Source organism: Rhineura floridana, chromosome 7 (assembly GCF_030035675.1).
Source record: "Rhineura floridana isolate rRhiFlo1 chromosome 7, rRhiFlo1.hap2, whole genome shotgun sequence".
NCBI lineage: Eukaryota > Metazoa > Chordata > Lepidosauria > Squamata > Rhineuridae > Rhineura > Rhineura floridana.
This window is the reverse complement of record NC_084486.1, coordinates 132,798,216-132,823,697: the sequence shown is the minus strand read 5'-3', so window position 1 is coordinate 132,823,697 and position 25,482 is coordinate 132,798,216. Positions and strand designations below refer to the sequence as shown.

At 43.5% G+C, this 25,482-nt stretch overlaps 3 protein-coding genes across 8 annotated transcripts in view; 2 read left to right on the top strand and 1 right to left on the bottom strand.

The window, feature by feature from the left end:
• The window catches only part of LRRC34 (leucine rich repeat containing 34), a 29,108-nt gene extending 24,372 nt beyond the window's left edge, over window positions 1-4,736 (top strand). The window contains exons 10-11 of one of the 2 annotated variants that reach the window (XM_061634500.1): window positions 588-714; window positions 4,149-4,736. In XM_061634500.1, the coding sequence (XP_061490484.1) occupies window positions 588-714; window positions 4,149-4,352 (331 nt within the window). In that variant the 3' untranslated portion in view covers window positions 4,353-4,736. The remainder of the gene's footprint in view (window positions 1-587; window positions 715-4,148) is intronic. The other variant, XM_061634501.1, reaches the window with a different exon arrangement.
• Window positions 4,737-6,556: 1,820 nt separating this feature from the next.
• On the bottom strand, window positions 6,557-12,006 carry MYNN (myoneurin). Its single transcript, XM_061637734.1, is given in 5 exon segments — window positions 6,557-6,819; window positions 9,058-9,144; window positions 9,640-9,723; window positions 11,333-11,522; window positions 11,860-12,006. Coding segments are annotated over 5 exon segments (771 nt in total).
• A 10,193-nt stretch (window positions 12,007-22,199) lies between these two features.
• ACTRT3 (actin related protein T3) lies at window positions 22,200-25,278 on the top strand. Of its 5 annotated transcripts, XM_061637289.1 has the most exons (3): window positions 22,759-22,941; window positions 24,240-25,008; window positions 25,090-25,278. In XM_061637289.1, the coding sequence occupies exons 1-3, from the start codon at window positions 22,904-22,906 to the stop codon at window positions 25,156-25,158; spliced, it is 876 nt and encodes a 291-aa protein (XP_061493273.1). In that variant the 5' UTR covers window positions 22,759-22,903; the 3' UTR covers window positions 25,159-25,278. The 5 variants fall into 5 exon arrangements, with proteins under 5 accessions (XP_061493270.1, XP_061493271.1, XP_061493273.1 ...); XM_061637286.1 differs by lacking the exon at window positions 22,759-22,941 and adding an exon at window positions 22,200-22,282 and having other exon boundaries at window positions 24,240-25,278; XM_061637287.1 differs by lacking the exon at window positions 22,759-22,941 and adding an exon at window positions 22,269-22,341 and having other exon boundaries at window positions 24,240-25,278.
• The last annotated feature ends 204 nt before the right edge of the window (window positions 25,279-25,482 follow it).

Genomic DNA, 25,482 nt, shown 5'->3' with positions numbered 1-25,482 from the left:
ACACATTCACAACCTGAGCATAAGATGGAGGGGTTCTCAGTGTTATCAGTCCATCAGATCTTGCTCCCCATCGCCCGTAGCTTTGGGCTCCCTTCGGACACAAAGAGCAAGCAAGCCTCTCTGTTTTCAGCTCCCACTAGACTAAAAAGGCTAGCTTCTCTTTGGCTCCCGAGTTGCGGGGAGGGGAGGGAAGGAGGGCCTCTCTCCAGAAAGAGTTCCAATAGCAACAGGATCTCTCTGTGCTACATTCTTACATATGCTGATGGTGACCACTGGACAAACCCATTAGCTCACAAACTAGCTTAACAAAGGAAACCAGCAGTGGGTTTCTTCCCTGTATATCCCAACTTCAGGCTTGAAGAGGATCCAATGAAATAATCTATCTGAACTCCCAATCTCATAACAAGAGGAACTGGGGTAAGCATTGTGACTGGTGGTAGCTGCCAAGGCTAAAGGCATATTTAGGTGAGAACATAGTGCAGCTTGTGGCTTGTGTATAAAGATGTTTACATGCTATTTATGAATGCTGGTGTGGCTCCCTCTGCTCAATGACCTTGATTTTTTGCTTGTACCCTTCTGGTTACTAGGTTGTCAGTGACAAACAACAGCATAACTGGACAAGGACTGGTGGCCCTTTCGGAGTCAATGAAAACAAACCCAGTCCTTTCTTATATCTACATCTGGGGAAACAAATTTGATCAAGCCACCAGTGTGGTATGTCCTATTCTTCTCCTCAGTTATCTTCTTCTTATGTAATTAAGTGGTTATATAACCCCCCCACCCTACCTCCCCAAAAAGATGGAAGCATTTCCCTCAACCAGCCTGTTCCAGAGATGGATCAATGTTGCTGCCAACGTGCCACCAATCAGGACAGCAGGCACATCACTGCCTGTGATGGCGGCTGCTTAGTCAGGCGTGCTTTGAAGTTGGTGCTGGATGAGACCAAAGGCCAATCTAGGCCAGCATTCTGTTCTTGCTGTGACCAACCTGACGCCTATGGGATGCCCACAAGCAGAACATGAGTGCAATAGCACTCTCCCCACTTGTGATTTCCAGCAAGAGGTATACAGAAGAATATTGTCTCCAACTGTGGAAATGGAACATAGCCATTGTGGCTAGTAGACACTGATAGCCTTCCATGTTTAAACCTCTTTTAAAGCCATCTGAGCTAGTGGCTATTACTACATCCTGTGAGAGCGAATTTTATAGTTTAACAATGCATTGTTTGAAGGAGTACTTTGTCTGTCCTGAATTCAGCTTCATTGGATGGCCCAAAGTTTTCATAAGAGAGGGAGAAAAGCGTCTCCCTATCCATTTTCTTCACACCATGCATAATTTTATGCATCATAATTTTGCCACCCTTGAGTTTCAACAGCCCAGGGCATTGTTAATAGAATCTGTGAAGTTCCTAGTCCCAGTTAAACTTGTGGCACATGTGTGCCTACTGGGTACACACAAAATTCAGAGTGACCAAGTAGTAGAAATATCAAATTTCTTATTAATGTATGTAGCTTATGAAAATGACAGGATTAAGGAAATTTCACAGATAGGGTTCAAAGATGCTTGGTAGGAAGATAAGGTTTCCTCCCTCCCCTCTTAAGTTTATTTATTTATTTAAAGATATTGGTCCCATAAGAGAGATCCACAAAAAAAGAAGGCTAAAGCCACCACAAAAGCAATACAGAATTAACTAAGAGTGTAACATTTCAAAACCAAAGTAAAAAAGCACAGAGAATTTTTAAAGAAATCAGTAGCAAACTCACCGACACTAAAATGACGTGATCTTTACCATACAGTGGAAGCTAAAGAATGACGGGGCCAGGAGGGCCTACCTAGATGCAGCCTTTGATAACCATGGCACCATGATGGAGAAGCCCCGTCTCTCATACCCACCTGCCAAAATGTATTTGGGGGCGGGGGGAGGAAAATGGAGCAGGAGCTCAAATTTTTATCCGGGCATATCTAGGGGAAAAGAAAGTCCTTAAAGGTATCCTGGCCCCAGACTGTTTACAGCTTGAAAGACAAAGAGTCAGCATTTTGAATTAAGCCTAGAGACAAACAGGCAATCAGTGCAGATGAAACAATACTGGAGTAAAATGCCGAACTGCTCTTCTCTTTTCTGCTTCTTCCTTTTCCCTCTCCCCCACTTCTCCATTTGCTCCTCTATTTTGTCTGAACCTCTGTTGTGGCGCCAGAAACAGGGAATTAGCTTTCCAGTCTCCTTAACCACCACTGCTTCTCACTCTTGGCCAGCACAGGAGAGAGTGGCAGCTGGAGACACAAGCCTGGCCCTGCATTTTTAAAAATAACATTAATTTTATTCTATGCCAGACTTTAAACAAAAAGAAGACCAAAAACAAATATACAAAAATTAAGTATACAGTACCTTCATTAGTCAGCAATGTATACCTAACTTGGCACAATGACCTTGATGAGTTTAGATTTAGAATAAGTCAAATGAATGTTTCAGATCTCTGAACGAAAATGCTATATTCTGCCAATATGCAATAAATAGTTTCCACCATCTTAAAAAATTGCTTTGTGTCTGTCTTCCTTCCCTCATTCTAACACAGTTACTTAGCTTTGGCATAACTGTGCCTCTCCCAGTCCTCAGTTCTTGTTGTTCTCCACTTTTTTGGTATTACAAATCGTAGCTGTCACTACGAATAAGTGCAGGACACAAAATAAGGGGATCAAGTTATAGGAAGCCAGATTTTGGTTGAACATCAGGAAACACTTCCTAACTGTTAGAGCGGTATGACAATGGAACCAATGACCTAGGGAGGTGGTGGGCTCCCCAACACTGGAGGCATTCAAGAGGCAGCTGGACAGCCACCTCTCGGATATGCTTTAACTTGGATTCCTGCATTGAGCAGGGGGTTGGACTTGATGCCCTTATAGGCCCCTTCCAACTCTGCTATTCTATGATTCTGTAAAATGTGACAGAAATAGTAATGGGTCCATTTCCAAATTGATGCATTTTAGGAAAATAATTTTCACCTTCCTTTTGGCATTTCCAACATTTCTTGCTAACCATACCTTCTGCAATATCACTGGTGTTATATGCCATTGTGTCATAATTTTAAGACAGTTTTCTTGATCTTTGGCCTCAAGCTCCTTGCTGCACCCACAGCAATGCCCCCAAAGCTGGATGGAAAAGCAGGAGTCTTCTCATAAGGCTGCTTTATCTGCTGCTGAGACCTGTGATGTGGGCTGAGTTGGGGGCAGGCCTCTTCTTTTTCTGACCAGGCCTGGCCCCAAACTCAATCAAGTGATTACTGCAACTGCAGTTACAGTTAAAATACCCTCTCTTTCCATAGCAACATGGCTGTGCGCCACGCAACACAGGCCTACCAGCGGCAGCCACTGTTGTGGAGCAAGAGACAGAGAAATGCAAGAACATCAGGAGGACCCAAGTCAGTACTACTAGATGAGGAACTAATGGCCTACTTGATGTTGCGGGACTACAGCTTCCATCATCCCTAACAATTGGCCATACTGCCAGGCTGATGGGAGGTCAACGACATCTGGAGGGCCACATGTTCCCCATCCTTCAGGGCACTAGACTTGTGGCTACTTTTTCCAACAACAGCTGCACCTACCTACCATCTCCCTCTCTATATTTCTCCCTCCTTCTCTTTATATAACTCCTCAGAACCCACCTCTTTACCTGCACATCCTCTTAGTCTTCATCCTATGTAATGAAATTTAGCTTACTATGTATAATGAACTTGCACATATCCTTCTCCATTATGCTCATTTTCATCTTTCTCTCTTCCTTATATGTTCTCTTATTCTTTGTCATCTCCAACCTGTCAGTTTTTAAAGGGACAGATATACTCAGATTGGGGACTTATTAGGATCACAGCTGCAGAGCTGAGAGAAGGCATTTTAACCCCCCCCCCGTTTTCTAACCTCACACATACACAGCTGCTGCTTGCTCCGTGAGAGAAAAGCAGCTGAGGTGAGGGATTTTTATTGGAAAAAAACAGTTCTGAGGGGCCAGGGGTGGGAGAAACATTCAACCTCCCTCCCCCAGCATTGCAGCCACGCACAGCTGCATCTGCCCTTTAAGAAGAACCCAAGAGCATATCTTGTCACAGATCTCCTATAATGTCTCAGTGAACCTGCTATCCTGTGCATTTCAGGCATTTGCAGAGTTACTCAAAAGCAGCCGCCTGAAGCCAACTGGCACAGACGTTGAGCCATATGAAGTGGATGGGAACACGTACCTCGCTGAAGTCTCCCATGGCCTCAAGAGGCATTACTATTGGACACCAAGTTATGGAGAGCCTGATAACAAAGATGCCAATGCCTCTTTAGCAATAACTCCTGTTGCAGAAAACTTGTAAATGCCACCATATTTTCTTATAGGTTTCTGCCTCTTGGGTTTTTTCAGTTATGTGTGTTTCCAACAATTACATGTAGTTACTTAGAGAACTGATTTGAAAAGATTTTGAACCATAATCAGTACATTAAACTGCATTGGGATGCTGCTCCATTCCTACAACTGGATCCCAGTACAGTGACGATTATTCTTAAGTCCCACTGAATGCTTAAGTTGTTTGTGACGTCCTTGTTCCATTGCTTTCCATGAGTCTCAAAAGTGACTTTTTAACTGTATTAGGACCATTATGAGCAACATTTACTGTGTTGAGGCAAAGCACTCTGTAGAAGTGTCATTATACAACTCAAACATTTAGAAGCTACTAAGGAATGTGCAATATCTTGAAAGTAGGGCTGCAGTCATAAACACGGTTCTTTGGAAATAAACTCCATTGAAATCAATATGACTCCAATGTAAGTGTCTTTAGGATTGGGGTGTATTATTTGCATAAACATTTTTCTATATGAATAAATTCACTGAAGCATGCTGTGAGGTCAGGAGGTGGTGGTGAGAAGAAAGCTGTGGCAGTGTAGCAGGGTGGGACTTACGGATCATTATCTGAAGACAAAAATTATTTGTACAGAATAGAAGTATGCCCTGAATACTGATTTTTTAAAATATGAGGTACATTGGGGGAGGAATCTACATGATGTTCAAAAAAGTGCTCTGACCTGTTAAGTCTCAATTACAATGAATTTTCTACATTGAGCTCTATTGGCTTTCACAAAGCCCCAGCTAACCGTGAATGGCAAGACCTAGACTTAGTGCATGCATTGTATTTCTGATAAACCTATTTTGAAACCTGTCAGAATGATCCAAAGTTAGATTTGATAGCTATATGCAAGACCTAATAAAAGTGAAGGCATCATCTTTTACAGCAGGGGTGGAGCACCTGTGGCCCTCCAGATGTTGCTGGACTACAACTTCCATCATCCTTGACCATTGGCCATACTGGCTGGGGATGATGGGAGTTGGAGTCGAACGTCATCTGGAGGCACATAAATTGCCAACCCTTGCTTTATAGGCTTTACGACCAGGTAGGATCTGACCAGTAAGATGGACTCTTCTGCAGCCTTCTTTGCTTTCTCATATTTCCTACCATTTTGCTCCAAAGTATTGGCCGTCTATGTACTGGCACATGTGCATTTGATTGCTCAACCCTTGATTTACTAGCACAGAAGGTGTGTACCGCCTTCATTGACAAGCATTCCTTTCATTGGCAATCACTTGTGGCCGAGTAAGATTGTTTTCCAAGATAAGGTCTTTAACAGTGGGTCCGTAAGTGACTGTGGAGGCCAATTCTGGATCCACGCAGCCTCCCACAGTGAGGACATAGATTTCCAGATGGAAGATGGTCGCGATGAGGATTTGTTTGACGTGCCTTCCGCTTAGCTCGTTTATCCCATTCACCCTGTATTCGTGCTTCTTCAAAGTCCACAACACCTTTGATAATAGCTGACCTCCATTTGGGACGTTCATAGGCCAAGACTTCCCAGTTGTCAATGTTCATGTTACATTTCTTTTAGATTTGCTTTAAGAACATCTTTAAACTTCTTTTGCTGTCCACCGATGTTCTACTTTCCGTCCTTAAGTTGGGAGTAAAGTAGCTGCTTTGGAAGACAGTGATTAGGCATTCAAACAACAGGACCGGTCCAGCGAAGTTGATGCTGAAGGATCATTGTTTCAACACTGGTAGTCTTTGCTTCTTCCAAAATGCTAAAATTAGTCCATCTGTCTTCCCAAGTAATTTGCAGAATTTTCCGGAGGCAGCGTTGGTGGAATCTTCAAGAAGTTGGGAGTGGTGGAGGGTGGGCAATTTGGACTTAACATCTTGACTACACAGGATTAGCTTCTGCATGAACACTGAAAGAGCTCTTCAGCATCAATTGAATGAGAATTCTTAAGGCATGAGTCGCTGAAGAAAAAAGGAAGTGTCTTCTAGAAATGCACAAATTCTATCTTGAATTTTTAAATGACAAAAAAATGCAATGGTTCTAGTTTACAAAAGAAAGAAAACCTGCACTCTACAATGTAGGTGCATTATCAAATGTCCCTACTTGAAAGCAACATGAAGCCCAGCTCAATAACAGCTTGCATGATTATGTTCACTTTACCAAATATGCCCTCATGGCCAAAGTTGCCCCAAGAGTTTTCATCACACACAGGATGTCAGTACAATTGCTGGAGGAAAATAAATTGAGGTTCTGAATAGCCAGTGATGGTACATCTCAGAAGTGTGTCTGATTGGGGAGACTGGCTGTCTGTGACAGGCAACAGCACTTCATGATCCTCTGTCCCAATGGGGAGAGGCAATGCTATATCTGAAGGCTTCACATCAACAGAGTTGAGCAATGGGCTCTTCTCATTTGGAATGGAGTCTTGGTCATTGAAGGAATGGTCAAGTGTGATGGGATCCGAGGGGTTCTTGGAACCTGTGAAAACAAATTAAGCTGTGCTCATTCCTGACAGTTGTGCACATTAACAGGAAGACACAGGGAGAGAAGATATGATTTCTCCCACAAATTATATTTATTTATTAAATTTATTAGTCGCTCATCTGGCTGGTTGTCCAACCACTCTGGGCGACGTACAAAATAAAAACATACAAATACATTAAAACATTAAAAATCTCAATAACAATAATAAAACCTAACCCACCCCAAAAGCCTGCCTGAAGAGCCAGGTTTTCAAGGCCCGGCGGAAGCTCATCATAGAGGGGGGATGGCGGAGATCATCTGGGAGGGAGTTCCACAGGGTGGGGGCCACAATTGAAAAAGCCTTCTCCCTAGTCCTCACCAGTCTAGTTGTTTTAACTGGTGGGATAGAGAGAAGGACTTTTGAGGCTGATCTTATTGGGCAGCATCACTGCTGATGCTGGAGGCGCTCCTTCAGATAGACTGGGCCGAAACTGTATAGGGTTTTAAAGGTCAGAACCAACACCTTGAATTGGACCCGGAAAACAACCGGTAACCAGTGCAACTCCTTTAGCACTGGAGTGATGTGATATCGCCGGCAGCTGCCTTTAATCAGGCGAGCCGCCGCATTCTGTACCAGTTGCAGCTTCCGGACTGTTTTCAAGGGTAACCCCATGTAGAGCGCATTACAGTAGTCTAGGCGAGAGGAGACCAGGGCATGTACCACAGATGGGAGCAGATGATTGGGAAAGTAGGAGCACAGCCTCCATATCAGATGGAGTTGATACAGCGCTGCCCAGCTCACAGCCAAGACCTGAGCCTCCATGGACAGCTAGGAGTCAAGAATGACCCCCAGCCTGCGGACCTGGTCTTTCAGGGGCAGTTGTACCCCATTGAGCACCAGGTCAACATCCCCCAACCTTCCCTTGTCTCCCACAAACAGTACCTCGGTTTTGTCAGGGTTCAGCTTCAGCTTATTCCTTCCCATCCAGCCACTCACCGACTCCAGGCACTTGGATAGGGTTTCTACAGCCAACCTCGGTGAAGATTTGAATGAGAGATAGAGCTGCGTGTCATCCGCATACTGGTGACACTGCAGCCCAAATCTTCTGATGATAGCCCCCAGTGGCTTTATATAGATGTTGAACAGCATCAGGGAGAGGATGGAGCCCTGTGGCATCCCACAAGTGAGAGGCCAAGGATCCGAAACCTCATCCCCCAATGCCACTCTCTGGTACCTACCAGAGAGGAAGGAACGGAACCACTGCAATACAGTGCCCCCTATGCCTAACCTCTTCAGGCGGTCCAAAAGGATACCATGGTCAACGGTATCAAAAGCTGCTGAGAGATCCAGGAGGACGAGGAAGGTACATTTGCCCCTATCCAACGCCCTCATATTATCCACCAAGGCGACCAAGGCCGTTTCAGTCCCATGTCCAGGCCTCTCTCTGCTATTTTGAGTTTTTAGACATTTATTGTAAACCTGAGAACAAAACTGACAACTGGAATTTAAAGTTCACATTTAGGCTACAAGAATTATTAACAAAATTGGCCTAATTTCAGGGACATCATTATAGATTGGGGGGGGGGGGGAGACAGAAAACCACCACCCTGAAAGCAGTATTTACATTAAGACAGAATTCAGAACTAGACTAGCTCATTTCAGGTATCTGCCATCTAAGGCCAAGTGCATTTCCATACATGACATCTAGCAGGATACCCACGCACTTGTGCTAAATGGTAATACTTCCGTTTGCAAACACCCTCAATTGCCCAGGTAGCTCTCTCAGTCAATTAGTAATATTTCTTTGAAGAGTTCTTCTACCAAGAGGAATCTGAAAGCTTAAGCAAGCATGAGTTCATCTGCTTTTATCAAGAAAATTTTTCATTGACTCAAGTTTCAATGTGATTTGGTGTTATCCTTCAGTTTTGCTAGCATTAATCTGGTAAATACAGCACCTACTTAAACAGGCTCTGTAATGCCATTCCTTCAACACTTCACTAATGTACAGAGTTAGTGCCTTTGGCAAAGGATAGCAGTTCTCCCATTGGCAGCACGTTCTATGCAGGGCTAGATTAACAATGGAGAATGTTGGGGCACAGTCCAAAGAACCCATCATTTTCATGTGTAAGCTGATCTGTGGAAGACAGGTGAGTGGGTCTCCTTGCCTTTGGGCAGGGAGGCTGAATAGATGGCCTTTTTGATCTGTGCTTCTATGAGTACCAGATGTTATTTCTTAAATAACCAGCACTTACCTGCATGAACCTTTCCTTTGTGTTTCTTTAGGGTTTTTATATCTGTGTAGGAGTTTCCAGACAGCTTACAGATAAATGGTCTTTCACCTTAAACAAAAATTGCCAATTAGACTTCATGAATGTGCAGTGCAATCCTAATGAATTTGACCCTTGATTTCTCACAATCAAGCACAAATATTCTAGTCGCCGTATCACAAATCCTACCCAGGTTTCTATAGCCAAGTTGCTAAAAGCTATCCTGCATGTTTGGAAAATGCTAAATGATAAAGCGGCTTCTCAATTCCTCAGGAATAAAGCTTCTCAATTCTTTCCAAATCATGTCCAACATTTGAGGCCCAAAGCACATTAAATCTGGAATAACTATCCATAATTCATTTTTTAAGAATTACATAATCGGATCATAAACTCCACATATATACAAGCAGTAAAAAATGGGGTAGGGGAATCACTCTAACTGAAAACTAGAGGATGAGTAGTATACTATCAAGAACCTACTTAGTTTTAAATACTCTTGGATAAGCACATACCTGCATACTAAGCATGGGAAAAGTAACACAGGAAGATGCATGCCTGAAAACTAACCTGTATGGGACTGAAAATGCTTGCCGAGTTCTCTTGAAGAAATGAAGCTTTTGCCACAAATGCCACATATATATGGTTTCTCGCCTATCGAGAAAAAGGAGTTAATTAACTCGATACACTATCTACCAAGACTGCACATGAAGACCTCCTGAAATCACAAGTGTATGGGCAAACTTAAGTCTTCCCCCATTAGTAGAAGCCTTCAGAAGAGACAATACATACCTCCATCATTGTCCTCCATTGGTATACTATGTAGGATGCACAGTTTCTTAATGATATGCAGAGCTCTCTTATATTGAGTCAGACCACTGGTCCATCTAGACTAGTGTACTATACTGGCAGCAGTTCTCCAGGATCTCTGAACTTTTGCTTAAGACCTGTCAACTAAAGATTTTTATGACCTCTTACCTGCAAAGCATGCATTCTACCACAGCTCTGCCATTGGCCCCTAAGCACCTCACTCAAAATCCTACAGCACCTGGTATTCCCAAGCCCAACCCTCCATAGCTTTCCAGGTCAAGTGTGCTCATGGCAGTAGGGCTGCAAACTGAAAGTTGAGCTTATCAGTGTGTTCTTCTAGTCAATAATCAATACAGCAAGCAAGAAAGGGTTAACACAGGTACCAATTTAGCTTTTCTTGCCTCTTCTCCTGCCCTACAAAGCCATACACCTATTCCTGGGTGCTTCCATATCAGTCCTGCAACCTTCACCCTCTTGATTGTCCCATCTGTATCAATTGGCCTCAGCCATGAGGCTTTCAGGTTTGAGAGATACCAAGGAATCAATAAGTCAGAGTCTAGGTTTTCTTGTTGTTATGTGCCTCCAAGTTGACTATGACTTATGGCGACCCTATGAATCAGCGACCTCCAAGAGCATCTGTCATGAACCACCCTGTTCAGGTTTTCTTACAAGGAGATTTATTGAGTAACTTTACAAGCGCGCATACCCAATGGATCAGACTGCAAGGTCCCTGCACAGAACATTGACCGGTCTGAACACCCCACTAGGCATCAAGAGTGACTTGTATAGCAAAATCTTTGGCAAGGCACAATGGTGATGGATAAATGATTAGTTGCTATCTTACATCAAATAATTGCTTCTCAGCATAATACATGATTAATTGTCCTATATCAAGCTAGGCATCAAAAGCGATATCATGGATAAACCCATTGGCAAATACCTGCAATGACAGCAATTTATAGCTACTATTCTTGAAGCATCACAGCTTTTGATCTGAAGCATCATAGCACTTGATTGATTATCTTGTTTTCATACATTCAAAGTGAGAAGACGTTACACTAATTAAGACCACTAGCAAGCAGATCATCTTGACTTCTTAAGGCTACTCTCTTGGCAGCATTAGCTCATTAGCCCTCTTAGATAAAGCTTGAAGCTGCTATTCTTGGCAGCACATCAGAGAGCCAGACCACTCCTTGGCAAGGTAAGCTCATTAGCCCCTTTAGACAAGGACCAGGTGAGCTATGAGCTGAGCTAACTGTACACATTGACCGTCCTTTGACCATCTACCAAGCTGCCAAGAAAGATACTAAATCATCGCAAATGCTGACAGATACCCTCTCAAAGGAGAGAGAAAATCACACACAAGCTTCCATGCCTAAAGAGCTTTATATTTGACCTTACAATAGCTATATATTTGCCCACCAGCCTATACACCATCCCTCTCACATCTCACCTATATGCTTTCTTGAATGTGTGATAAGTGAACTTGCAACTGCAAAGGCTTTCCCACAAGTGTCACAAACATAAGGCTTTTCTCCGGTATGTTGCCACACATGATACATCAGGGTACTAGCCTGTGTATATCGCTGCCTGCATCTATCACAGACATATGGCTTTTCTCCACTGTGCTTCCTAAAATGAAAGAAGCATATTACAGTCTATTGGTGCATCAGCTGCTTCTCTGGGCAACAGCCCTATTTATATGTTTAAAGAAAACATGTGGGAATTAAGAGTGGGAGGGATGTCAGGCTGAACATGACAGCCCCACCCCCAACCTTCCTGCATTGACCAAGAAGGTCTGAAGGGGGATTCTTGTATGTGTGCATGCATTTAGAATCCTCCCCTCAACTGGGAACCCCCTGCATTATCAGGATTCCTGAGCAGGGGAAGGATTCTTCACATGTTCAGCTGAACACAGGAACCATCTTCCTACAGACTTTCCCACTCAACATGGGAAAGTCAGAAGTAGAGTCAGGGACATTGGAGATGTGACTGGTGTGCATGTCCACACCCTGGAAACTTGTACAGTTTCTCCTCTCCATGATGCATATGGCTATGGAAAACCAGCTAGCATTTCTGAGCAAAGCCTTTGTCACAAAGTTCACACTTGTATGGCTTTTCACCCATGTAGAGAGTTGAGCTGTTAACTTTAGCAGTGTTTTGTGAAGGATGAGATTTTTCAGATGAGAACTGGAAACAAACCCGAGGATTGGGGGCAAAGTTCAAAATCAATGAAAAGCGTGTCAAAGACAACTTATCATTATGTCTAAATTCAAACTAGCAGGACCCTAAATATCCTAGTAACTATTCCAGACTAGCCAATATTAAAATAACATTTGCTAGCCACTATACCATGCTAGCTGACTGGACTATGTCTCAGGAAGTCACTGGTTCAAATCCCACCTCTGCCATGAACTCACTGGGTAGACTTAAGCCAATTTCAACATTTAGCTAACAATTGCTAACCTATACTTATCACCAGTGACAGATAAGGCAAGAATATTTTTCCAGCCATCCATAATAATGTAGATGATGTCAGCCTTCTTGCCACACACAAAAAAAACACTGACAAATGCCTTATAGTTAAGTTAGAATCCTGCCTATTTTGAACATTTCAAACAACATGTTTAACCCACAATGCCTCAGAGTAATCTTCCATTTATATATGGTAGCTATATAGGTGTTCCCTTAATTTCATATAGCAGCCCAATGGGAACAGGCCCAATTCAATGTATTAATACTAGCATACAAGGCCTGAAAGAATGCCTGTCCCAATATCAGTCACCATGGGCCCTACAATCAGCAGGGGAGCTCCTGTCAGTGGTGCCAACAACTGGGCTATGGGTTGCCTGGTTGACAGTGACCCATGACGGGTTTCTCAGTGATGGTTCCTCATTTGAGGAATGCCCTCCCTAGTAAAGTGTATCACTCCCCCTCACTATTAACTTTTATGAGAAATTTAAAAACATTTCTGTTTACCCGGGCATTTGATGGCTCAAAGTCCTGTCCCTTGCAACTCTGAAATTATTTGTTTGAGTGTAGCTGATTGCTTGTAGGAGTTTTAAACTGTTTTTAGAAATTTTAACTTTACTGTTTTACAATTATAATGAAATGTATTGACATATTCGCTGCCCTGGGTTCCTCTGGAGGAAGGTGCAGGATAAACAGTTAATAAATAAATAGTTTCAACAATTAAAATAATCACAGCCACATTTGAATTCCCAAAATGCACCTTGTACTCCCAAGTCTAAGAAAGAAAGGACCACTTTGATAGGTCTGACATCTTCCGACATTTTCTCAAATGAGTGTATCATTAGTAGTTACCACAAGATGGAAGGAAATGTATATTCACATAATTATTGTTATTTTGAGACAAGTGCTGAAGTTGGGACTACATATTGCAGCTCCCAAACCAAGCAATTTAAAATGCCTGCCCCCCCAAAAAAGATTAAAATATGGCAATTCCCTTTAATATTTTTTTACTGTGGCCAAAGCAAAACCTATTGCTTATACCATAGTAGGCCTGCAAAACATGTGTATCTACAAGCTGAACACATCACCTTAGCTGCGTACTGAAGCCTGGCAGAGGCATTTTAACACTGCTGTCTTTATAGTCCTAGCCAGGCAGCAAGAAAGCCCTCAGCAGCAACGTGTGCTACACGATTACTGGTAACAAGTGTGCAGGCCTTTAATAGAGGCAAAATGAATATGGTTTATGGAGCACATTCAGACAATCCATGCCCTTAGGAACGTAAGAAGCTGCCTTATACTGAGCAAGACAATTGGCCCATCTGTTATAATGTACACTGACTGACAGTGGCTCTCTTGGGTTTCAAACTAGAGCCTTTCCTTTCCTATATTGTTATGGGTTTGGGGTTAAGATGGATGATTTCTATGAGCCCCCTTCCAGCCTCTGATTTGGAATCCTGGGGGTGAGAAACCCGCTCTACTGGTCAGATGAGTTTATTTTGTTAATCTAATAGAGTGGCCAGGTGGGTGAATGGGTCTATCAAGTGCCCATTAACTGGTGAATGGGCCAGGGAGATCCTTTTGTCATTGAAACTCTTCAGGAGAGCCTCCCCCCCCTTCCTGGGCCTAGGAGAGGTTTGTGTTTAGAGTTGTGTCTGGAAAAGGCTGGGAACTGGAGACAGGCAGAGAGACTGGCTCTCTGCATCATGGCTTTCGGGTGCCTCCTGTAACCCTGACGGAAAAGCTGGATATTGGACTGCTGATGCCTTGAACCCCTCCAGCTGAAGCTCATGTTGGAATGTGTGTAAATAAACAAACCATATTTCATAAAGACACCACAGACTCCACTGATATTCTTTCCAAGGAAACCAAACCCTGGGCAAGCGCAAGGACCCTAGAAATCTCACTGCTCGGAAATTGGGGTGGCGCGCAACAACTTTATTGTAGAAAACCTCAAAGCGGTTTACAAAGAACATTAAAATTATCAATAAAACCAGTTAAAAACAACTTAAAACAGCAATAGACTAAAATGTTAAAACACAGCAACATCTATGTGTCTGGATAGGCTGCATGTGTAGGAATCAAGCAGGTTAGGGTTTTAAATGGGTCAAAAATAACTAAAAGTATATTAAATAGTTTGAGGACAAACAACCTTCCTAAAATGTAAGAACATAAGAAGAGTCCTTCTGGATCAGGCCAAACAAAGGCCAATCTATCTAGTCCAGTGCCCTGTTGTCAGAGTGGGCAGTGAGATGCCAATGGGAAGCCAACAAATCAGGCCATGAGCGCAACAGGTCTCTTCAGACTTCTGATTCCCGGCAACTGGTATTCAGAGGCCCATTCAGAGGAAGATAAAGGCAAATGGAGGGGCCACACTGTGATTTGTCTGGGCCCACACTTTACAGCCCAGTAATTCTAAACACACCCACTAGGGAATAAATCTAGTGGAACTCAACGGAACTTAATTCTGAGTATACACGTGCATAGGATTGTACTGAGGGAAACTGTTTCTTCCTTTATCATGTCACACCTTGTTCATTTCTGATCTGCACTTGTGGGTCAAGAGAATCTGCATTATTTGCAGGGCATTTTAGTCAGCGAATAAGTCTTCACCAGTAGTGTAGTGGCAAATTTAGAAGTACAGGGCCTCTTCATAATAGTCACAGCCACGCCCCTTTCTAAGATTATTATAGAACCTTCTAAGATTATATAATAATCTGTCCAGGCTTCAATACTGCTTTCTGCTTCTCTATTAGTACTGTCACCACTTGACTGTTTTTTCTCACTGTCCGAGATATTGCTTGAATAACTGAATTCAGTGCCTGCATATTTACCTCCTGCTGCTACCAAACTGTTTGATGATGTAGCTAGGATGCTGTAATCAGGATTTGCTGTCTGTTCTGCAGTTACAGAATTGTCACTCTCCACATCTTGCCTTTTTGAAGTAGGAAATAATAGGAACACCCTTCTCTCTGATTAGCTCCAATCATCAGGAAACGACAATGAAGCAAATTAGAAGACTTCTCAGTGGATAACACACTTCCCTTTCATACTGATTGGCTTTTACTTTACTTTTAAAAAGGAATAAATTACAGTTACTGTTACATGGCCCCAAAAAGGAATGCATTACCTTTACAATTACAATTGTTCTGAAAGGAATTTATTACTTTACCACTACTCAAATGTAATCACTACAATTACATTTAAGCTACTTTAAAAAACACACTAGAGTGCCTATAAGGTGCTGGTCTTGGCTGCTGCACTAAGTCACCTAAAACAACATTAAAAATAAACACACACACACACAGGTAGTAGAATAACTATATTTATCCATAAGATAGCAATGGTGGTCTCTCTGCTGGTAAGGGAGGTGGGGAGGAAGGCAGAGGCCACTGCTCAGATTTTTGCGTGTCAAACCAAGTCCAACTTACACACACACACACACACACACACACACACACACACACACACACACACACACACACTTAGCCAGCAAGTGTCATCTCTCACACTCAACCACCTCCCGGACTCTGCCCTGCCACCGACTAAGGCACACCCACCCAAGATAACATTTCCCCCTGGGTTGTAAAAAAGTTAAAACACTGCAAATGCAACAAAGTAGCCAAGTAGGGCAGCAGAAGCCACTGGGTGTGTCAAGTGCAAGCACAGTATTAACACACACACACACACACACACACACACACACACACACACGTCATCATCTCTCACCTCCACAGTTCTTTATCTCCATTCTGCTGCTGCCTCTTTCTCCTCCTTCATCCACGTGCTTGACCTCCAGCTCCATCCTCCCTCCTCCATTCTCCTCCACTACTATCAATTTTTTAAACAATTGTTTTCTCCACTCCATCCCCATCTCGCTGTCCCTCCCTCATTGCCTCCTAAACACCCACAGGGCACAACGCTGCGCAGAAGCCCAGTTTGAGGCACATTATTTTCATCCACAAATCAGAGGAGCAGAAGACTTCCCCTGCTTCCAGTAATGCCCAAAAGTAATGCTGGAAACATTACAATCACTCCTCAAAAGTAATAAGATTACTCCTCATTCTATTACAAGCCAAATGTTCCTCAAAAATAATAAATTATAAGTAATTCATTTTTTGTAATTAATTACTTCCTGATCTCAATCAAGAAACATGTCAATACTTTATTGCAAAGTCAACAGACCATCGCAAACACAGAGAATACAGGAATGGACACATAAGAAAAACAATTAGCAATTATAAATACTCAGGAGCCCGTCCCAGTCACGACCTTCCTAATCATCATGGCCTGATTTAAGTATTTAGCCACTGTCATGGTAATTGCTTCGTCAAAGCCCTGAAGGAGAATTGTTAAAAGTATGCTGGGAGTACGACCTGGTATATTTGAAAGAATAGGGATTAAAAGGTCATTTCTAACTCCCTCATAAAATTTACATTTAAAAAGAACGTGCGAAACCGTTTCCACCTCATGTGTATCGCAGGGGCAGTACCTGAGCATTCTCGGGGTCTTATCGTACCTACCCTCCAATAATTTCGAGGGTAGGGCTTCAAAGCGAGCCAACGAGTAGGCCCGCCTATATTTGGGGACAGTAAGCCAGTGTAAGTATCGCATCCCATCATTACTGGGGGATACGATCAGACCTACAGCCCGAGGAGAGCATGAATTAATTACTTCCAAGCTCTGACTTATAGGATGCTGGAGATAAAAAAGGGACCCTGCTGGGACCTGGCTCCCAAAAAAGTAAGGGGTCTACGTTCCCTAAGAACCTGGAAGACTACACCTCTGGTCTTCACCTAACACCTTTTTGTTATTATTTTTTTATTTATATCCCGCCCTTCCTCCCAGCAGGAACCTTTTTTATTGTTGTTAATAACTTTTTATTGAATTTTCAAACATTTCAAACAAAATAAACATATCGGTGGTGATAGAAAAGCATACAAAAATCAGGCATACAAAATCAATAATTGAGACAGCTCTTCTGAAACCCATTAATGCCTTCTAATTAGTCCAGACCAGCTGACAAGGTGGTCTGCAGGAGGACGACTGGAGTATTTTCACCTAACACCTTTTCTGATCTCTCATGCATAGAAAAATCTAGCAATAAGTAAACAAATGCATAAAATAAATACAAATCCGGGCTAATGTAACTCAAATTCTGCCCCAAGTGAAGCTGAATTCTGGAAGTAGGACATGTTCAAATTAAGCAAAGCATGTTAATGTATTTGTAACCACATGTGTGTAGCCCCCCCCCGTAGCTCAAGACATAGGAATCCTTTTTTCCCCAGACACCTGATACTTGATACTATTGATCTATATCAGTTTAGCATACACGTTTCATTAGAGGTGCTCAGATCACCATAGAAATATTCATTAACTACTACAATAATGTTTTTGCTTATTTTGCATAATTCATTCTGCCTCCACCCATTGGAAGGTGTAAAGCGCTGTGCATTGAAATCCTACCACTGGAAATCCCTGATTTCACCAGGCATTGGACACACACTTAGAAACGTTTATTATGATTCTAGATTGTGTGCCTAATCACAGAATACACACAGTCCTGATGATATGGCTGAATCTGTAGTGGGGTTAAGGTATGGAAACTTCTTCTTTAGGAGAGGTGGTTAGGCCTGATAACATTTCTAGTTGTGTAATTTTGGAATTCTCTACCATTTGCAACACCTAGAATGCTATGTCTGTTCTTCTTTCAAAGACTATTGGGAGGTTAGTCCCAATACTGATTGTATTAAAACAGTGACATATTCCCACATTACATCCGTACAAGTCATCCCCTAGCTAAGAGAAGGGGACAACCACAGTCTTGTGGTTCTTGCAGTGGTGCCCAGCAGAACCAATGACAGAATGAGCCAACTAATTCTAAACTTGTCTCCAACCTTCTCCTTGCAGAGTTCTACAGTGGCAACACTGAAATGAAAGAAGAGAAAGTTGACAGGCAGAGCTGCTCCCTGGGGTGGATGTAAGAAAGAAGGCAGGTAGCTGGGGGCTGGTGGAGAGCAGACTGAGATTGGTGGGGCAGAGCTCTATTTTCCCTTATGAACAGTCTCCATGGGGTTCTTAAAGCATGAAAGATTGACTCATGGTATGTGCACAGACAGCAGAATTTTTGCCTTCACCATCTCCCATTCAAATAGATATTCAGAGACTTACAAAGCTTGAGGAGAAGGTATCATAGCAACATGTAAGTCACAATAGAGCCAGCAGCACATGCCTGGGAAGGTTGTTAGCCTTACTCTTCCCCCAATATAAGACAGCCCCACTGACAGTCAAGTGCCCTGAGCAGGAACAGGCAGAAGTAGAACCATCACTCAGGGATGGGTGAGCTGCCACCAGCTGTGGTGTTCGACAATGGCTCAGGTCTGCTCAAGGCTGGTGTCGCTGGGGACAAGGAACCACGTGTCATCTTCACCAACTTGATAGGCCGCCCCAAGGCCAAGTCTGTGATGCTGGGTGCTGGCCAGAAGGATTTCTACATTGGTGACGAAGCACAAGCCAAGCGAGGGATCCTCTCCCTCAGGTGCTCGGAAAACATTGAGGAATTTGAATAGTAGGGAAGCGATACGTGTTGGCTAAGCTGAAAACTATGGTTTTTGTAAAAAACTGGTTCCTAAAGAATGGGGGTGTCTGGGGAAACAGAAGGCCTGCGGTGGTACAAGGAGGGGGTGGCGGCGGCAGCAGCAGCAAGTGAGCCACAAAAGAGGGCTTCAGTCTAATGAAAACTAGAGTGCCACAATAAGGTAGAGCAGGAGTGAGGAACCTCAGGACCAGGGGCCAAATGCTGCCCTCCAAGCCTTTTTATCTGATACTCCACAGGCCACCCCCTTCACTAGTCCTGCTTCACACCCTCCTGGAGTGTTTTTGCCCTGATATTGTCCAAGGCTGGGTGGCAGACGTTTTGCAGCCTAAGGGCCACATTCCCTTATTGGTAGCCGTCTGGGAGCCACATGCCAGCGGTGGGTGGAGTCAAGGATAAAAGTGGGCAGAGCAAGAGATGGGCCTCTTGCCTTTGTAAAAAGGCAACATTTGTACGACCCACACATCACTCCATCCAGGCAAGCAAGAGACATTATCACAGTTCAAGAACCCCTTCTAGACAGGCAAAAGCACTTAAGGACAGGGCTGGGACAGGGAGAGGGGGTATGGCCAAGAGAGGATCTTGAGGCCAGATAGACAGACCTGAAAGGCCATATTCAGTCCCCCGGCCTAAGGCTTCCCACCCCTGTTCTAAGTATTTCTGTGACTGGGAGAGCATTGACAGATTCCTCTATAAATGGTCACTGCTCAGTGTAGAATAGGGCCTTTTCCTTTAGCAAGTGACTCTTTGGGCCATACTGGGCAATTTAGCCTCTCTGACAGTTCAACCCAACCATTACCTCTTTTTCTCCCATCCGTTCACTGCACATGCTGTTGGTGGTCCTAGTGCAGAGACAGAGAACCTGTGGCCCTCCAGATGTTGCTGGACTACATCATGGTGGCTGGGGCTTATGGGAGTTAGAGTCCAACAACATCTGGAGGGTCATGGTTTCTCCACCCTAGTCCTAATAGCTGATGGCATCCAAGCCATTACCACCATATTTCCTGATCATGCTGCACATACACAGCACCATAAGAACACAAAGCAGCTGACTGGGTAGAGGTAGCTACCAGAACCAGGATGTGTGTTTGAGGTAGATATACCATGCTGGCAGAGTTTGGGATGAGTTTAGCCCCCTAACTAAGCCCAATCTGGTGTGTGGATAGTGTCATTATATTGATTAGTCTCTAGGTGGCACTGGATTTAGGTCGCAATCCCTGTGATGAGAGCAGTGTAACTTAATGGAGCAGTGTAGTCACAGTCCCATCACCAGGCCTGCCACTCGTACCAGCCAGGGTGGAAAGAGGGGAGGCAGGGGAAAAAGCCTCTTCAATACACCAGTCTGAATTGGTCCCATTGCTGCTATGTGACAGCAGCAGAGGTCTGGCTTAGGATAGCAACCCAACTCCATCCTCTCCCTGCCCCCAAAACACCCTCTTTCAGGAGTTTCTGCTGGCTAATGTTGATGGGGAAATGATTGATTGGTGGTAACTTCCACCTGAGTAGATTCATTGGGGTGCTTCTTGGTGGTAGTTTTCCCCTGCTACATGTGGACATGGACAGAGCTAGGTGGAAGGACACATCTGCCTCATCCCATACTTCCCTGCGGTATGGTGAATTGGGGGTTTGGATTGATCTGCCCTTGGTATACAGATGGAGTCAGGAGTTTCCTGATCTGTTCTTGTTTAAGAGAGATAATAAAATGCTTGTCTAGCTTCCTGACTGCTGTATCCTCTAAGCCAGCCTTCTCCAAACTATTGCCCTCCAGACATTTTAGACTACAACGCTGAAGAAGGCTCCTCTAAACCTTCCTGGACACCTTGGAAAAGGGCTGGTAAATCTTAAGCATATAAGCTGTGAGAAGAATGGTTGTTAAGGAAGTTGAGAGATCTTTCTAAACCTGCTTTGGAAATTTTTTTAAATGTGGATGCTAGCAAACAGTTTTATAAAGCTTCAGGAAACAAATAATAAGGCTGTGAGCACACTAGTTGCCTACAGCAAAACGTTTCCATTGACCACGCCTGGAGGGGAACGGGTTGATCTGCCGATCAGTTGCAAAAACTCTTTGAAGTGCATTTAAAAACAGAAAACACGCTCAAGTTGATCCCACCAGGTTTTACAGTAAAAAGGGGTGGGGTTTGATTAATGTTGCGTGCCCCTGTTTTCAGAAAAGAGAGGTGGAGACACACTGGAACTGGCGAAATAGTGTGTCTCTACCCCAAGATGCCACAAGCTGTGAGTTTTTCATTAAGAGAGTCATATTGTTAAAATAGTACCTTTTTTGGATTGAAGTGTTAATGGAAGTACAAAAAACAAAAGAGCTTAGGATGTCAAATGCTTCTTTAACAAACACAAGGCCGGGACAAAATAGGGGAAGGAGAGGAATTATCCCGTTGAGGAATAAATAGGATGAAAAGCCATTCATGGTTGACCTCAGTGTCTGAGGCACATTACTAAAAGGGTGGCCAGTTCACTCTGTGCCTTGCAACAACTCATGGTGTTTGGTTGGTGCCATGGTAGCAACTCATCTGGAGTAATGGAAACATACAGGGGGAAGAGTATGTTGTACGGGTCACACAGATCCTGTCAGTTGCTATTTATGCATTGAGACAAGGGAGGTATCCACTGTGATATAGTGGTTAGAGTGTTAGAGTAGGACCCGGGAGACAGGGTTTTAATCCCCACTCAGCCATGAAGCTTGCTGGGTAACCTTAGGCCAGTCACAGTCTCTAGCCTAACTTATCTCATAGGGTTGTTGTGAGGATAAAATGGAGAGGGAGGAGAACCATGTATACCACCTTGAGCAACTTGGAGGAGAGGTGGGATATAAATGTAATAACAAATATAAATAAATAAATATCATGTGTGCACAATCTTCAAAATTAGGACTGTCTGAAAATGCCATGATTTTAGCTGCTGAAGGACAGTCCAAGACAGTTAGCTGCCTGAGGCAAAGTTCATGAAGGTGTCTCCCCCCATGTTGCTTTATCGCTGGTGGTGGGACAGTGTCCTCCACCACACTTGAAGGCAGCAAGCCAGCTTAGGGGTGCAAGGCAGGCTGCATAGCACACGTGGCTCTGCCTTCCAATACTTTCCTACTTCTCACTCATAACTCTAACTGGGGCCTGCTCCTTACCTGCTCAAACAACTATTGCAATACAGTGTTGGCATTACAAGTGTGTTACATGATCAGAGAAGTGCATTCATATGCACAATGATGGCTGGAGTGAGTGGTCTGGGTTTGCTGCTTCCCCGCCTGCTCACTTATTCAGAGAACTTTCCCAATAGCACAGTCTGTAATTCATTGGAAGAAGGCAATTCAGCAAGACAGCCATCCAGGTCAGCAACAAGCAAGCATTATTGCCAGCACGAGCTAAGGAGAAGAACAGCAAGTTTGTGTGTGTGGGGGGGATGGTTTCAGGGAATATGGTCTGGAGGAGGGGTTCAAGGGGAATGACAGAGGGGCTGCTCTCCCCCCCCCAAGTGGCTGCTTCACTTCAGCTGTGAGGTCAAAGTGGATCAATTGAGTACTATTCCAGGAAAGCTGATCACTGTACTTAGCCCAAAACTAAAAGCCAATTGATTGTCTCTTTAAAAAAATAAAAACAAATAGGAGTGTTGTGAAATCAGTTTCCCAAGTACCAAAACCTAAAACAGTATTGCTTGGGATAACTAAGTTTATTTTGCACTTCATCCTATCAAACACATTCGCCCTGATCTACCCAGAGTTGTCCTTGAATCTTACTGAAGTAATTGGACTAAGTTAAGCCTACAGCAATGGAGTTTCATGGTTAACCAAGCTGTTCACATAAGTGAATGGGACTAATTCTCAGGTTAATGCATGCGACACTCAGCTGAAATTTTTTGCAGAAGATTCCTAGTCAAAAGTCAACATCAGCAGACTCACAAACAGACAATGTTGTAATCTATAGTTTGGGTGCAATTTGTTCTGGAAACTACATGGTTCCATCAATGCAATGTCTAGCAGCTGGCTCTGAGTGAGTAGGGTTTAGAAACTCTTGTTTCTAATGGATTGGTGGTTATTTGTAACATTCTTCTATGGTTTGCAGTGTACTCATTTTCACACTGAACTCTTCACCCCTATTCTAAACAGATCATATAGCCGTACATTATTTTCACATACTGTATTTAAAATTGAGTTGCAAGAACTGACACTTACTTCATATACATCTATAATACATATGAAGTTGGTTCAATTGGCTACGTCACTCCACCCAAAAGAACAGGTCTGTGATAGGGGTGCCAGGTTCAGTCCCTGAGACTGATCCTGTATCTTTAGGAGAAGAGGAAGTCAGCCAAGTGCAGGTGTTCTTGCAACCTTGTAATGGGAAAAAACATAAGGTGGAATTCTCCCTCCCCCCCCGCACAATTTTAAAGATACAAAAGACCTCTTGGTTGCCAAGCCCAGCCTCCAAGAGGTCTTCTGTATCTTTAAAAGTTGTGCAGGGCGAAGGGAGAATTCCACCTTGTGGTTTTTCTCATTACAATGTTGCAAGAACAGCTACACTGGCTGACTTTCTTTTCTCCTAAAGATACAGGATCAGTCTCAGGGATTGAACCTGGCAACCCTAGTCTGTGAGAGTTTGGAAGAGTCTCTGCTAAGGAACCTCAGGCCTCTCACAGAAGTACAGTTCCCAAGGTTTCTTGGCTGCAGCCCATGACAATGAAAGATGCTTGAAACTGGTTCAGATTTGTCATGGAACCACATGGGTATTTATTTTTATTCCCTACATGCATACTCTGCCTTTCATCCAAGGAACTCAAAGCAGTGTACGTGGGTCTGTTCCCCCCCCCCTTATCCTCACAACCGGAGACATATCTTAGGCTGAGAGACAGCAACTACCCTAAGTTCACCCAGTCAACTTCATAGCTGAGATGGGATTTCAACCCTAGTTTCCCAGGTCCTAGTCCAACACTGTAACCACCACACCACACACCCCATAGAAGTATGGGGGTCACACTATATTTTTTGCTTTACTAAACACAAAACCTATCCTCTGCTCCAGAAATTAATCATTCTGCCCCCCCCCCCAGTACTACACTAGACTTAGCCCTTTGGTTATTTTCTGATTTGATATGTTTTTACACATACCTGCACATGCAATACCTAGGGAGCACATAAGATGCTGATGCATTTAGTAGTACCAAAAGTTTACTATGTGCTTCTACTGAGTACATATGAATGTGTATTTGTAAGTGGGGAATGCTTAAGGTTTTAGGGATGATAAATTATAATAATACTATCTTCCTTTATACTTACATTAAAATCCGATAGATATCCAGTGGAACATGGAATTGTCACTTCCTGGTCAGACATGGAGAAAATATGGAAGCATGTTTATGATAATGAACTGAAGTTAAACTCCTGCACAAGACCAGCACTGATAACCGAGGCACCACTCAACCCACTGGCCAATCGGGAACAAATGACAAGACTGCTCTTTGAAAAATTCGAGGCACCAGCCCTGTACGTGGCCATCCAGGCTGTCTTGTCTCTCTATGCTGCAGGCCTAACTACAGGTTGTGTGATGGATTCTGGTGATGGCGTCACCCACACTGTCCCAATCTTTGAGGGCTACTGCTTGCCTCACGCTGTTCTCCGGCTTGACCTGGCAGGTCGGGACCTTACAGAATACCTCATGAGGATCCTGAGGGAAAGCGGCATTGCTTTAGTGAGCACAGCTGAGAGGGAAATTGTGCGAATAATCAAGGAGGCCTTGTGCTACGTGTGCTTGAACCCTGAGGAAGAGATGGCTAAAAGACCTACTGCGATTGAGAAAACTTGGAAATTGCCTGATGGGCAGATCATTAAAATCCACAACCAATTGTTCCGCTGTCCTGAGACCCTTTTTCGTCCATCTAACATTGGAATGGAGGCTCCAGGAATTGACAAACTCCTATTCAACACCATCATGAAATGTGATATTGACTTGAGGACCACTTTGTATGCCAACATACTCCTTTCCGGTGGTTCCAGCCTCTTTCCTGGTATTTCTGAACGCTTGACAAAGGAGTTGATTCGCATGGCTCCCAAGGACACAGAGGTAATGGTCCAAGCACCTTCTGACAGGAAGATCTCTGTCTGGATGGGAGGATCTATTCTTTCTTCTCTCTCTGCCTTTCAGGAGATGTGGATATCCAAGGAAGAATATGCTGAAGTTGGGCCCAATATAGTACACAGGAAATGCTTCTAGATTCCTGTTGTACTGAAACATTTTTATTTAAAAAGCTGTGGGTAGAACCTCAAATTCATGGCATCCTCAGTGAGGCTTGTAGTCTCACATCTTTCTGAAAGATGAATAAAGGTAACAATTCCATCCATGCTTGCCTATGTTTGTGAATGTTTATAGCACAATTACTATTTGTCTATTGATTATTTTAACATTTAAACCCCCACTCTTCAGTAGAAAAAGCTCCCAGACAGGCATACAAATATCAGTAATAAAACAGACCTTGCCCTCGGGCTTACAAGCTAAAAGACATGACACAAAAGGAAAAGGGATTGGGAGGAAGGAGGT